Below are 12,649 nucleotides of genomic sequence, written 5' to 3'. Positions count from 1 at the left end.
AGGAGAACCACGAATAGGAGACCCACAAACAGGAGAACCACGAATAGGAGAACCACGAATAGGAGACCCACGAATAGGAGAACCATGAATAGGAGACCCACGAATAGGAGACCCATAGGAGAACCACGAACAGAAGAACCACGAATAGGAGAACCACGAATAGGAGACCCACGAATAGGTGAACCACGAATAGGAGACCCACGAATAGGAGACCCATAGGAGACCCACGAACAAGAGAACCACGAACAGGAGAACCAGGAACAGGAGACCCAGGAACAGGAGACCCAGGAACAGGAGACCCAGGAACAGGAGACCCAGGAACAGGAGACCCACGAACAGGAGACCCATGAACAGGAGAACCAGGAACAGGAGACCCACGAACAGGAGACCCATAGGAGACCCACGAACAGAAGAACCACGAATAGGAGACCCATAGGAGACCCACGAACAAGAGAACCACGAACAGGAGAACCAGGAACAGGAGACCCAGGAACAGGAGACCCAGGAACAGGAGACCCAGGAACAGGAGACCCACGAACAGGAGACCCACGAACAGGAGACCCACGAACAGGAGACCCACGAATAGGAGAGCCACGAACAGGAGAGCCACGAACAGGAGAGCCACGAACAGGAGAACCACGAACAGGAGAACCACGAATAGGAGAACACATCCACTCCTTGTGACCATCTGTGGCAAAAGAGGATTGCGAAAGGGCCCATTATATGTGTTACCTTTTCGAAATGTCATGTTTCCGCAGCGCCAAGTCAGAGAACTGTGTTACTCGAGCAGCCTCTAAAAAGTAAGAGATAAAATAGAAATTACAAATTGCAAAAGTAATGGGTTTTAGAGTGACTGAGTTGTTACGTCCATCTAGTTGTCCAACAAAGGGCAGTAGGTCAAGGAGGGCACGAGCCAGTCTCAAGACAAGATCTTGTTCGGCTTCCACCTGCCCCTCACTGACAAAACATCTGTATCTGTTAGTCACTAAACATTCGATACACATCATACATGTTGTAAGCTTCATACACCTAAGCCAATGTGTTAACCAAGGAAAGAAGAAGTGAATAAATGAGTTGTTCAGGAAGCAAGCCACAGCAGCCCAGCAACAGCCCCAGGGAGCAGACAGACCAGCTCAGCAGCTGCCCCTGCAGGCTTAGGCTCCCAGACTCACCCTCTCATGCGAACACTACTATACAAAGGACTGAGCCAGACGAGCAAGGTATCTGCCCATGCATTCCCAACTCCTGAAAGAGAAAACAAAAGACTCACCAAGCACTGAGCCCGACATGCCAAGGCTCCTGGGTGGTGACCGACCAGGCCTGTCCAGCACCAGCATACCCAGGTGCCTGACCTGCATCAGCTCAAACCAATCCAGCACCAGCATACAAGGCTACAGGAAGGGACCAACACAGACCAGCTGCTGGATGCCCAGGCACCTTGGTGGGTGCTGCACCCGGAAGTGTTTATGCCATGGTAGGACCCAGCATCCTGTACAGGTAACTAAGTAAGCCCTAACACACTTGTGAGTGTGCCTTCAGCGCCATCAGAACCTTGCAGTATATGCAACCTCCTCCTATAGGATGAGCTCACCCCGCCTCCTCCTGTGGGTGCAGCTCACTCCCGCCTCCTCCTGTAGGTGCAGCTCACCCCCGCCGCCTCCTGTAGGTGCAGCTCACCCCCGCCGCCTCCTGTAGGTGCAACTCACCCCTGCCACCTCCTGTAGGATGAGCTCACCCCTGACTCCTCCTGCAGGTGCAACTCACCCCTGCCTCCTCCAGTGGGTGCAGCTCGCGCCCACCTCCTCCTGTAGGTGCAGCTCACCCCCGCCGCCTCCTGTAGGTGCAGCTCACCCCGCCGCCTCCTATAGGTGCAGCTCACCCCGCCGCCTCCTGTAGGTGCAGCTCACCCCCGCCGCCTCCTGTAGGTGCAGCTCACCCCCGCCGCCTCCTGTAGGTGCAGCTCACCCCGCCGCCTCCTGTAGGTGCAGCTCACCCCCGCCGCCTCCTGTAGGTGCAGCTCACCCCTGCCTCCTTCTGTGGGTGCAGCTCGCGCCCGCCTCCTCCTGTGGGTGCAGCTCACCCCTGCCTCCTCCTGCAGGTGCAGCTCACCCCTGCCTCCTCCAGTGGGTGTAGCTCCCCCTGACTCCTCCTGCAGGTGCAGCTCACCCCCGCCTCCTCCTGTGGGTGCAGCTCACCCCGCCGCCTCCTATAGGTGCAGCTCACCCCGCCGCCTCCTATAGGTGCAGCTCACCCCGCCGCCTCCTGTAGGTGCAGCTCACCCCGCCGCCTCCTGTAGGTGCAACTCACCCCTGCCACCTCCTGTAGGATGCGCTCACCCCTGACTCCTCCTGCAGGTGCAACTCACCCCTGCCTCCTCCAGTGGGTGCAGCTCGCGCCCGCCTCCTCCTGTAGGTGCAGCTCACCCCCGCCGCCTCCTGTAGGTGCAGCTCACCCCCGCCGCCTCCTGTAGGTGCAGCTCACCCCCGCCGCCTCCTGTAGGTGCAGCTCACCCCGCCGCCTCCTGTAGGTGCAGCTCACCCCCGCCGCCTCCTGTAGGTGCAGCTCACCCCCGCCGCCTCCTGTAGGTGCAGCTCACCCCGCCGCCTCCTGTAGGTGCAGCTCACCCCCGCCACCTCCTGTAGGTGCAGCTCACCCCTGCCTCCTCCTGTGGGTGCAGCTCGCGCTCGCCTCCTCCTGTAGGTGCAGCTCACCCCTGCCTCCACCTGTAGGTGCAGCTCATCCCTGTCTCCTCCTGTAGGTGCAGCTCACCCCTGCCTCCTCCTGTAGGTGCAGCTCATCCCTGTCTCCTCTTGCAGGTGCAGCTCACCCTTGCCTCCTACTGTAGATGCAGCTCACCCCCGCCGCCTCCTGTAGGTGCAGCTCACCCCCGCCGCCTCCTGTAGGTGCAGCTCACCCCTGCCTCCTCCTGTAGGTGCAGCTCACCCCTGCCTCCTCCTGTAGGTGCAGCTCACCCTTGCCTCCTACTGTAGATGCAGCTCACCCCGCCTCCTCCTGTAGGTGCAGCTCACCCCCGCCGCCTCCTGTAGGTGCAGCTCACCCCTGCCTCCTCCTGCAGGTGCAACTCACTCCTGCCACCTCCTGTAGGTGCAGCTCACCCCGCCGCCTCCTGTAGGTGCAGCTCACCCCCGCCGCCTCCTGTAGGTGCAGCTCACCCCTGCCTCCTCCAGTAGGCGCAGCTCACCCTGCCTCCTCCTGTAGGTGCAGCTCTCACACTGCTTCTCCAGTGGCTGCAGCTCTCAAGCTACTAGTCCGGTGGCTGCAACTCTCACACTGTTCCTCCAGGGCCTGCACAGCCCTGAAACTGCTTCTTCAGGGTCTGCAGCACTGACACTGCTCCTACAATGCCGGCACATCTCTCGCACTGCTCCTCCAGTACGTGCACAGCTCTCTCACTGCTCCTGCAGCTCTCACACTGCTCCTCCAGTGGTTGCACAGCTCTCACACTGCTCCTCCAGTGCCTGCACAGCTCTCACACTGCTCCTCCAGGGTCTGTAGCTCTCACCCTGCTCCTCCAGTGCCTGCGCAGCTCTCACACTGCTCCTGCAGCTCTCACACTGCTCCTCAAGTGCCTGCACAGCTCTCACACTGCTCCTGCACCTCTCACACTGCTCCTGCAGTGCCTGCACAGCTCTCACACTGCTCCTGTAGTGGTTACACACCTCTCACACTGCTCCTCCAGTGCCTGCACAGCTCTCACACTGCTCCTCCAGTGCCTGCACAGCTCTCACACTGCTCCTGCACCTCTCACACTGCTCCTGCAGTGCCTGCACAGCTCTCACACTGCTCCTGTAGTGGTTACACACCTCTCACACTGCTCCTCCAGTGGTTGCACACCTCTCACACTGCTCCTCCAGTGCCTGCACAGCTCTCACACTGCTCCTCCAGTGCCTGCACAGCTCTCACACTGCTCCTGCAGTGCCTGCACAGCTCTCACACTGCTCCTGCAGTGCCTGCACAGCTCTCACACTGCTCCTGCAGTGCCTGCACAGCTCTCACACTGCTCCTCCAGTGCCTGCACAGCTCCCACACTGCTCCTGCAGTGCCTGCACAGCTCTCACACTGCTCCTGTAGTGCCTGCACAGCTCTCACACTGCTCCTCCAGTGGTTGCACAGCTCTCACACTGCTCCTGCAGTGCCTGCACAGCTCTCACCCTGCTCCTGTGGTGGTTGCACAGTTCTCTCACTGCTCCTCCAGTGCCTGCACAGCTCTCACACTGCTCTCTCACTGCTCCTCCACTGCTGGTCTTTGACTGCTTCTTCCAAATGCCAACACAGCAGGCAGAGCAGGGGGAACGAGGTGTCCAGGGCAATGCCTGAAATGAGAGTACAGGAATTTAAGGCCAATATTCGGAGAGGGGAGGGGTTGGATTATAACATGAAGCTCCTCTGTCTGTGCCTGGTTATTAACCTTCGCATGCGGCACACTTCACCGCAGCACACTTCTGCGGGGCCGGTGCACGGGGTCCTCCAGAGGTCCTTGCTCTGGGCCCGGTACCGATCCATCATGGCCGCCGCGTCCGCCCCGCGCCTGGCTCCGCTCTCTCCCGCAGACTGTGAATGTGCCAGGACTCCGCGCATGCGCAGTACCCATCAGCATGGACCTGGCGGCCATGTTGGAGCAGGTTGTGCACCGGTGAAGGGGACGGAGACATTCGCGCTTGTGACTTTAGAGTCTACTACAGAGAGCAGCGCTCGAGTCCTGAGGCCGAAAACCTCCCCCGATGGCAGAAGGCTTCACTGGTCGGTCCCACCGACAGCCTGCGCCGGGCCGCTGTGTATAGAGCTTCAGACCGGAGCGCCTGGTCCTTGTACCAACGGGACCCGTTCCAAGATGGCGCCGCCCCCGCCGGAAGTTGTCGCGGGACGTGTATTTACTTCCGGCTGCGCTAGGTGTACGTAGCTCTAGAGTAGCGCCGGTGACAGCGGAGGAGACGCGACCATGAGGGGGCTGCTGGGCGCCCTCCCCACGCAGATGGTGGGTCCGGGGGGGCGGGCTGGAGTCACTCTCGGGCACTCCTGGGGGCTGGAGTGATGGAGGGAGCAGGAGTGATGGGGCGAAGTGATGGAGGGAGCAGGAGGGATGGGGGGCGAAGGGCTGGAGTGATGGAGGGAGCAGGAGTGATGGGGGGCGGAGGGCTGGAGTGATGGAGGGAGCAGGAGTGATGGGGGGCGAAGGGCTGGAGTGATGGACGGAGCAGGAGTGATGGGGGGCGAAGGCCTGGAGTGATGGAGGGAGCAGGAGTGATGGGGGGCGAAGGGCTGGAGTGATGGAGGGAGCAGGAGTGATGGGGGGCGAAGGGCTGGAGTGATGGAGGGAGCAGGAGGGAGCAGGAGGGATGGGGGGAAGGGCTGGAGTGATGGAGGGAGCAGGAGTGATGGGGGGGGAAGGGCTGGAGTGATGGAGGGAGCAGGAGTGATGGGGGGCGAAGGGCTGGAGTGATGGAGGGAGCAGGAGGGAGCAGGAGGGATGGGGGGGAAGGGCTGGAGTGATGGAGGGAGCAGGAGGGATGGGGGGGAAGGGCTGGAGTGATGGAGGGAGCAGGAGTGATGGGGGGCGAAGGGCTGGAGTGATGGAGGGAGCAGGAGTGATGGGGGGGGAGGGCTGGAGTGATGGAGGGAGCAGGAGTGATGGGGGGGAAGGGCTGGAGTGATGGACGGAGCAGGAGTGATGGGGCGAAGGGCTGGAGTGATGGACGGAGCTGGAGTGATGGAGGGAGCAGGAGTGATGGGGGGGCGGAGGGCTGGAGTGATGGAGGGAGCAGGAGTGATGGGGGGCGAAGGGCTGGAGTGATGGAGGGAGCAGGAGTGATGGGGGGGCGAAGGGCTGGAGTGATGGAGGGAGCAGGAGGGATGGGGGGCGAAGGGCTGGAGTGATGGAGGGAGCAGGAGGGAGCAGGAGGGATGGGGGGGAAGGGCTGGAGTGATGGAGGGAGCAGGAGGGATGGGGGGGAAGGGCTGGAGTGATGGAGGGAGCAGGAGTGATGGGGGGGGAAGGGCTGGAGTGATGGAGGGAGCAGGAGTGATGGGGGGCGAAGGGCTGGAGTGATGGAGGGAGCAGGAGGGATGGGGGGGAAGGGCTGGAGTGATGGAGGGAGCAGGAGGGATGGGGGGGAAGGGCTGGAGTGATGGAGGGAGCAGGAGTGATGGGGGGCGAAGGGCTGGAGTGATGGAGGGAGCAGGAGTGATGGGGGGGGAGGGCTGGAGTGATGGAGGGAGCAGGAGTGATGGGGGGGAAGGGCTGGAGTGATGGACGGAGCAGGAGTGATGGGGCGAAGGGCTGGAGTGATGGACGGAGCAGGAGTGATGGGGCGAAGGGCTGGAGTGATGGAGGGAGCAGGAGTGATGGGGGGGCGGAGGGCTGGAGTGATGGAGGGAGCAGGAGTGATGGGGGGCGAAGGGCTGGAGTGATGGAGGGAGCAGGAGTGATGGGGGGGCGAAGGGCTGGAGTGATGGAGGGAGCAGGAGGGATGGGGGGGCGAAGGGCTGGAGTGATGGAGGGAGCAGGAGGGATGGGGGGGCGAAGGGCTGGAGTGATGGAGGGAGCAGGAGTGATGGGGGCGAAGGGCTGGAGTGATGGAGGGAGCAGGAGTGATGGGGGGCGAAGGGCTGGAGTGATGGAGGGAGCAGGAGTGATGGGGGGGGAAGGGCTGGAGTGATGGAGGGAGCAGGAGTGATGGGGGCGAAGGGCTGGAGTGATGGAGGGAGCAGGAGTGATGGGGGGGAAGGGCTGGAGTGATGGAGGGAGCAGGAGTGATGGGGGGCGAAGGGCTGGAGTGATGGAGGGAGCAGGAGGGAGCAGGAGGGATGGGGGGGAAGGGCTGGAGTGATGGAGGGAGCAGGAGGGATGGGGGGAAGGGCTGGAGTGATGGAGGGAGCAGGAGGGATGGGGGGGGAAGGGCTGGAGTGATGGAGGGAGCAGGAGTGATGGGGGGCGAAGGGCTGGAGTGATGGAGGGAGCTGGAGTGATGGAGGGAGCAGGAGTGATGGGGGGGAAGGGCTGGAGTGATGGAGGGAGCAGGAGGGAGCAGGAGTGATGGGGGGCGAAGGGCTGGAGTGATGGAGGGAGCAGGAGTGATGGGGGGAAGGGCTGGAGTGATGGAGGGAGCAGGAGTGATGGGGGCGAAGGGCTGGAGTGATGGACGGAGCAGGAGTGATGGGGGCGAAGGGCTGGAGTGATGGACGGAGCAGGAGTGATGGGGGCGAAGGGCTGGAGTGATGGAGGGAGCAGGAGTGATGGGGGCGAAGGGCTGGAGTGATGGAGGGAGCAGGAGGGATGGGGGGGGAAGGGCTGGAGTGATGGAGGGAGCAGGAGTGATGGGGGGGAAGGGCTGGAGTGATGGAGGGAGCAGGAGTGATGGGGGGCGAAGGGCTGGAGTGATGGAGGGAGCAGGAGTGATGGGGGCGAAGGGCTGGAGTGATGGAGGGAGCAGGAGTGATGGGGGCGAAGTGATGGAGGGAGCAGGAGTGATGGGGGGCGAAGGGCTGGAGTGATGGAGGGAGCAGGAGTGATGGGGGCGAAGGGCTGGAGTGATGGACGGAGCAGGAGTGATGGGGGCGAAGGGCTGGAGTGATGGACGGAGCAGGAGTGATGGGGGGCGAAGGGCTGGAGTGATGGAGGGAGCAGGAGGGATGGGGGGGAAGGGCTGGAGTGATGGAGGGAGCAGGAGTGATGGGGGGAAGGGCTGGAGTGATGGAGGGAGCAGGAGTGATGGGGGGCGAAGGGCTGGAGTGATGGAGGGAGCAGGAGTGATGGGGGCGAAGGGCTGGAGTGATGGACGGAGCAGGAGTGATGGGGGCGAAGGGCTGGAGTGATGGAGGGAGCAGGAGTGATGGGGGGCGAAGGGCTGGAGTGATGGAGGGAGCAGGAGTGATGGGGGGGGAAGGGCTGGAGTGATGGAGGGAGCAGGAGTGATGGGGGGCGAAGGGCTGGAGTGATGGAGGGAGCAGGAGTGATGGGGGCGAAGGGCTGGAGTGATGGAGGGAGCAGGAGTGATGGGGGGCGAAGGGCTGGAGTGATGGAGGGAGCAGGAGTGATGGGGGGCGAAGGGCTGGAGTGATGGAGGGAGCAGGAGTGATGGGGGGCGGAGGGCTGGAGTGATGGAGGGAGCAGGAGTGATGGGGGGCGAAGGGCTGGAGTGATGGAGGGAGCAGGAGTGATGGGGGGCGGAGGGCTGGAGTGATGGAGGGAGCAGGAGTGATGGGGGGGGCGAAGGGCTGGAGTGATGGAGGGAGCAGGAGTGATGGGGGGGCGAAGGGCTGGAGTGATGGAGGGAGCAGGAGTGATGAGGGGGGAAGGGCTGGAGTGATGGAGGGAGCAGGAGGGATGGGGGGGCGAAGGGCTGGAGTGATGGAGGGAGCAGGAGGGATGGGGGGGCGAAGGGCTGGAGTGATGGAGGGAGCAGGAGGGATGGGGGGGCGAAGGGCTGGAGTGATGGAGGGAGCAGGAGGGATGGGGGGGCGAAGGGCTGGAGTGATGGAGGGAGCAGGAGGGATGGGGGCGAAGGGCTGGAGTGATGGAGGGAGCAGGAGGGATGGGGGGGCGAAGGGCTGGAGTGATGGAGGGAGCAGGAGGGATGGGGGCGAAGGGCTGGAGTGATGGAGGGAGCAGGAGGGATGGGGGGGCGAAGGGCTGGAGTGATGGAGGGAGCAGGAGGGATGGGGGCGAAGGGCTGGAGTGATGGAGGGAGCAGGAGGGATGGGGCGAAGGGCTGGAGTGATGGAGGGAGCAGGAGTGATGGGGAGCGAAGGGCTGGAGTGATGGAGGGAGCAGGAGTGATGGGGAGCGAAGGGCTGGAGTGATGGACGGAGCAGGAGGGATGGGGCGAAGGGCTGGAGTGATGGAGGGAGCAGGAGTGATGGGGGCGAAGGGCTGGAGTGATGGAGGGAGCAGGAGTGATGGGGAGCGAAGGGCTGGAGTGATGGAGGGAGCAGGAGGGATGGGGGCGAAGGGCTGGAGTGAGGGATGGGGCGAAGGGCTGGAGTGATGGAGGGAGCAGGAGTGATGGGGAGCGAAGGGCTGGAGTGATGGAGGGAGCAGGAGTGATGGGGGGCGAAGGGCTGGAGTGATGGGGGGCGAAGGGCTGGAGTGATGGGGGGCGAAGGGCTGGAGTGATGGGGGGCGAAGGGCTGGAGTGATGGGGGGCGAAGGGCTGGAGTGATGGGGGGCGAAGGGCTGGAGTGATGGGGGGCGAAGGGCTGGAGTGATGGAGGGTGAAGGGATGGGGGGTGAAGGGGTGCAGTGATGGAGGGAGCAGGAGTGATGGGGGGGGGGCGAAGGGCTGGAGTGATGGAGGGAGCAGGAGTGATGGGGGTGAAGGGCTGGGGTGATGGACGGAGCAGGAGGGGTGGGGGGGCGAAGGGCTGGAGTGATGGAGGGAGCAGGAGTGATGGGGGGGCGAAGACGTATGAGAAGGTGGTGCATGTTTTTGGCCAGTACCTTTTTCATCCATGTGTTTCTTTTCACCCAGGACTACAAGGGCCAGAAACTGGCAGAGCAGATTTTTCAGGGCATCATCATTGTCTCAGCAGTAAGTGGCTTTGTGCTTCTGTTTTATGCAGTTTTGGACTTTTTGTTCTTGATACCAATCCTTGGTGTCTTTGTTTCCCTGCAGGTGATTGGCTTTGTATATGGTTACATGATCGAGCAGTTTGGCTGGACTGTATACATAGTGATGGCTGGATTTGCGTTGTCATGTTTGGTAAGTCAAGCAATACCATCTGTTTTAACAGCTTTTTGCTGTATGTAGTTGTGCGAGTCCTCCCCTCTGTCGCCAGCACAATGATAAAGGTGTTTATTCCCTGATACTGTAAACTGGGTTTAAAAAAAAAAATACTTTTGCTGTAGGGTTAAATATTGTCCTATCGTAAGTCTTGTAATCATACACGCAAGGTTTATCTCTGACGCTTATCCCGGACAGTCGTCTTCTGAATGGTTGTTGCTTCGCTAGAAGGGTGGGTTTTATGTTCAATTCATCAGTCGCTGCCTTTTAAGCATGATACTTATTCCATCGGGGAGAAGGCAGCCACAGTTCCTTTTTGAAGGAATGTACCAATCGCAGGTATCTGCAGGACTGCCACCTGGACATCATTCCATACTTTAGACAAACACAGCTTTGACTCATTGAAATCAGATACTTTTGAGTGTGTGTGTGTGATACCTCGGACCGTGGCTGCCCGTGTCGTACTTGTATCGTGCCTAAGGCCACCTCCCGCTGCTGCCTGTCCGTCTTTAGCAGCAGAACCTCTTGGTTCTGTTATCTCTGGTTCTTGCTAAGGCTCTGAGCACGGTCCTGCCCCGCGGCGTCTCTGGTGTGCTGCTTTGTTCAACAATCTGACACTACATGTCTTTTCTTCTCTCATAAGCTGACGCTTCCACCGTGGCCCATGTACCGGCGGCATCCCTTAAAGTGGCTCCCGGCCCAAGACTCGGGAGCGGAAGAGAGGAAATCCGTGGACAAAAAGCCTTCGAAGAAGCACAAATAATCCATTTCTATCAAACTGTAGCCATTCCTGTGTTGGTAGGAGAACCCGGTGGCCACTGTTCGGGCAGAGATTCACCCACTGGCACTGGTGGGCACTGGGGGTCTCTGCATTTTGTATCTGAAATGTTTACATTAAAATGTTGTTGAGCCGCATGTTTTGTTTGCTTTGTACCTGGCAGGAAAGGTAGTGACGGGGCCGGGGCTGGCTGTAGAGTGAATCCAGCCTATTTTATTTTATTATTTGCATTTTAATATAGAATATCGGGGCCGCATTGTTCGAATGGGGGCAAGGCCCGCCTGTGAGTGTTTGGCCACAAGAGGAAAACTGATATTACTTGTGTTTTGCTTTGTGACAGTCGCTGTTCAGTCTTTGCAGCACTAACAATGTCACTGCTTTGTGCTCCAGTTGGCAGCTCTGTAGACCTCTTGGGGGGGGGGGGGTCTTAAAGCAGCTCGATTGCTCTGGGTGCAGCAGTAATGCCTGAACTAGACATGGAGCTGGGGCCTGACGTTGATCGTTCTTAATATTTGTGTACCTCCCACCACACGGCGGAATAATGCACAGCATGTGACTCTAGACAAGGATTCCGTCTTCAGAAACGGCTACATCCATATTCTTTTCTGTATTCTGAGTTTGTTTTTCAAGCTCTTCCACTTTTGAAAGTCCAGTGTTTGTCTTTTTTTTTTTTTCCCAAATAACACAAATGAAGTTGAAGTGTACAGTCCATTGTCATGTGAGCCTGTTCCAGTCATCAAAGACGAATTCAGCACTTGATGTTTTGTTAAGTCTGTAGCTGTGTTCTGCCAAGAGTTTCATTTTAGCTCTTTAAATGCTTGACTTTTTAAATTAAATCACATGACGCCAGGGTATGTGTTGAACTTTTTTTATGATACTTGTTATTTTACTAAATTTAGTATTCTCTATTGACAATGTATTAATGCGGTCTTGGGACAGCAGTTTTTTTTTCTTCTTGTGCTTGAAAAGCAATACATACCTTGTTTCATTTCAGAGCTTCCACGCAAACCTTATTTTGGCACAATCTGTGTTTTGTCGATGCAAAGCCTACATACTACATACGTATGTTGACCCACAATTAAGAAAATGTGGCAATAATATTTTAACATAATTATGCAGTTCTATGTCACACAAATATTCTCCTGAAACAAAAAAAATGCTTTGTTGACCTGAATCTTCTAGTGTATAAAGTGTAATGGGAGACCTGGTCCCCACAAAGCACGACAGACTCTAGGGATTAGGGGTACCACGACGAATGTTCCTTCCAAGTAATGCGCTCATGACTCCTTTCCAACAGAGTCTCACAATGTTCACCTCTGTTGCTGATACTCGTGGACATTTCGATTCCCTCGCTGGTGCATCTTCTCTACGCTCACAATATAGGGTTTTACATCCATGTGTAAACATCTGACCTACCTAAGGCCATAAGTAGGATTTGGGAGCAGATAAAATGCTACGGAGTGCGAGGCTCAAGTTAAGTGGAGAAACAACCAATTTCGCTTTAACCACGCTTGACATAATGTGGCTTTCCAGCATGACTTACTGGTTCTCCATCAGCACTTCACTTGGCCCCACAAGACTTTCACTCATCCGCTCAGCCAATTGGCGCTCTAGTTCGTAGCTGACCTCAGGGCTGCCAAATATCACTTCAAACATTTAGGTCTGTGATGGAAAGACGAGTCCTATGCTCTGGCTATTAAAATATATAAGCGCCTCATCCGGTCAGCTCACACAATGTCTATTGCTAGAATGGAGATTTCTAGCAGCTCTTCCAGTTACTTCTCAGTTGTGTTCATCTTCTCTCTTGCTAACAACCTTAGCCCACCCCATGATAAAATCGGCAACCTCTTCCTGCTTTTTGAAGATGCCGTGTGGTGTTCTTCTGCAGGCTGCTTTGTCTATTCTCTCACTCTCCCCCAGGCCCTCTATCGACGGTCTGCACTGCCATTATGTCTCTAAAAGCTGGCACGCCTCTTGATCCCTGCCCTAGCTTTACCCTAAGCTATAGACGCTGTCAGCCCTTTACTTAGATCGTTGCAATCTTTCGCTCACTAACGCCTCGATCCCTGATACATGACGAGCAGCATTGTTTTTTTTTCTTTTGATAAATAAAGCTGCCACTGCCCTTCAG

The 12,649-nt window shown here is 58.3% G+C and overlaps 2 protein-coding genes across 5 annotated transcripts in view; one reads left to right on the top strand and one right to left on the bottom strand.

Moving 5' to 3' along the window:
* GLT8D1 (glycosyltransferase 8 domain containing 1) overlaps nt 1–4,584 on the bottom strand; it is a 142,374-nt gene extending 137,790 nt beyond the window's left edge. The window contains exons 1-3 of one of the 4 annotated variants that reach the window (XM_069206066.1): nt 4,430–4,584; nt 3,856–4,334; nt 733–793 (exon numbers count right to left, since the gene is read on the bottom strand). In XM_069206066.1, the coding sequence (XP_069062167.1) occupies nt 733–748 (16 nt within the window). In that variant the 5' untranslated portion in view covers nt 749–793; nt 3,856–4,334; nt 4,430–4,584. Of the gene's footprint in view, nt 1–732; nt 794–3,618; nt 3,776–3,855; nt 4,335–4,429 lie in introns of those variants that run through there. The other 3 variants (XM_069206065.1, XM_069206067.1, XM_069206068.1) reach the window with 3 other exon arrangements.
* A 262-nt stretch (nt 4,585–4,846) lies between these two features.
* SPCS1 (signal peptidase complex subunit 1) lies at nt 4,847–10,655 on the top strand. The gene is made up of 4 exons (XM_069206069.1): nt 4,847–4,996; nt 9,489–9,548; nt 9,633–9,719; nt 10,384–10,655. The coding sequence occupies exons 1-4, from the start codon at nt 4,961–4,963 to the stop codon at nt 10,501–10,503; spliced, it is 303 nt and encodes a 100-aa protein (XP_069062170.1). The 5' UTR covers nt 4,847–4,960; the 3' UTR covers nt 10,504–10,655.
* The last annotated feature ends 1,994 nt before the right edge of the window (nt 10,656–12,649 follow it).

Source organism: Pleurodeles waltl, chromosome 9 (genome assembly GCF_031143425.1).
Source record: "Pleurodeles waltl isolate 20211129_DDA chromosome 9, aPleWal1.hap1.20221129, whole genome shotgun sequence".
NCBI lineage: Eukaryota > Metazoa > Chordata > Amphibia > Caudata > Salamandridae > Pleurodeles > Pleurodeles waltl.
Note: the sequence above shows the minus strand (reverse complement) of the source record. Positions and strands in the feature narration are given on the sequence as shown.

Bases quoted from the DNA above. Each gene is read 5' to 3' on its own strand.
- SPCS1 (XM_069206069.1), top strand. From the start codon at position 4,961: ATGAGGGGGCTGCTGGGCGCCCTCCCCACGCAGATG. The intron at 4,997-9,488 runs GTGGGTCCGGGG...CTTTTCACCCAG, and splicing joins GCGCCCTCCCCACGCAGATG to GACTACAAGGGCCAGAAACT. The intron at 9,720-10,383 runs GTAAGTCAAGCA...TTCTCTCATAAG, and splicing joins GATTTGCGTTGTCATGTTTG to CTGACGCTTCCACCGTGGCC.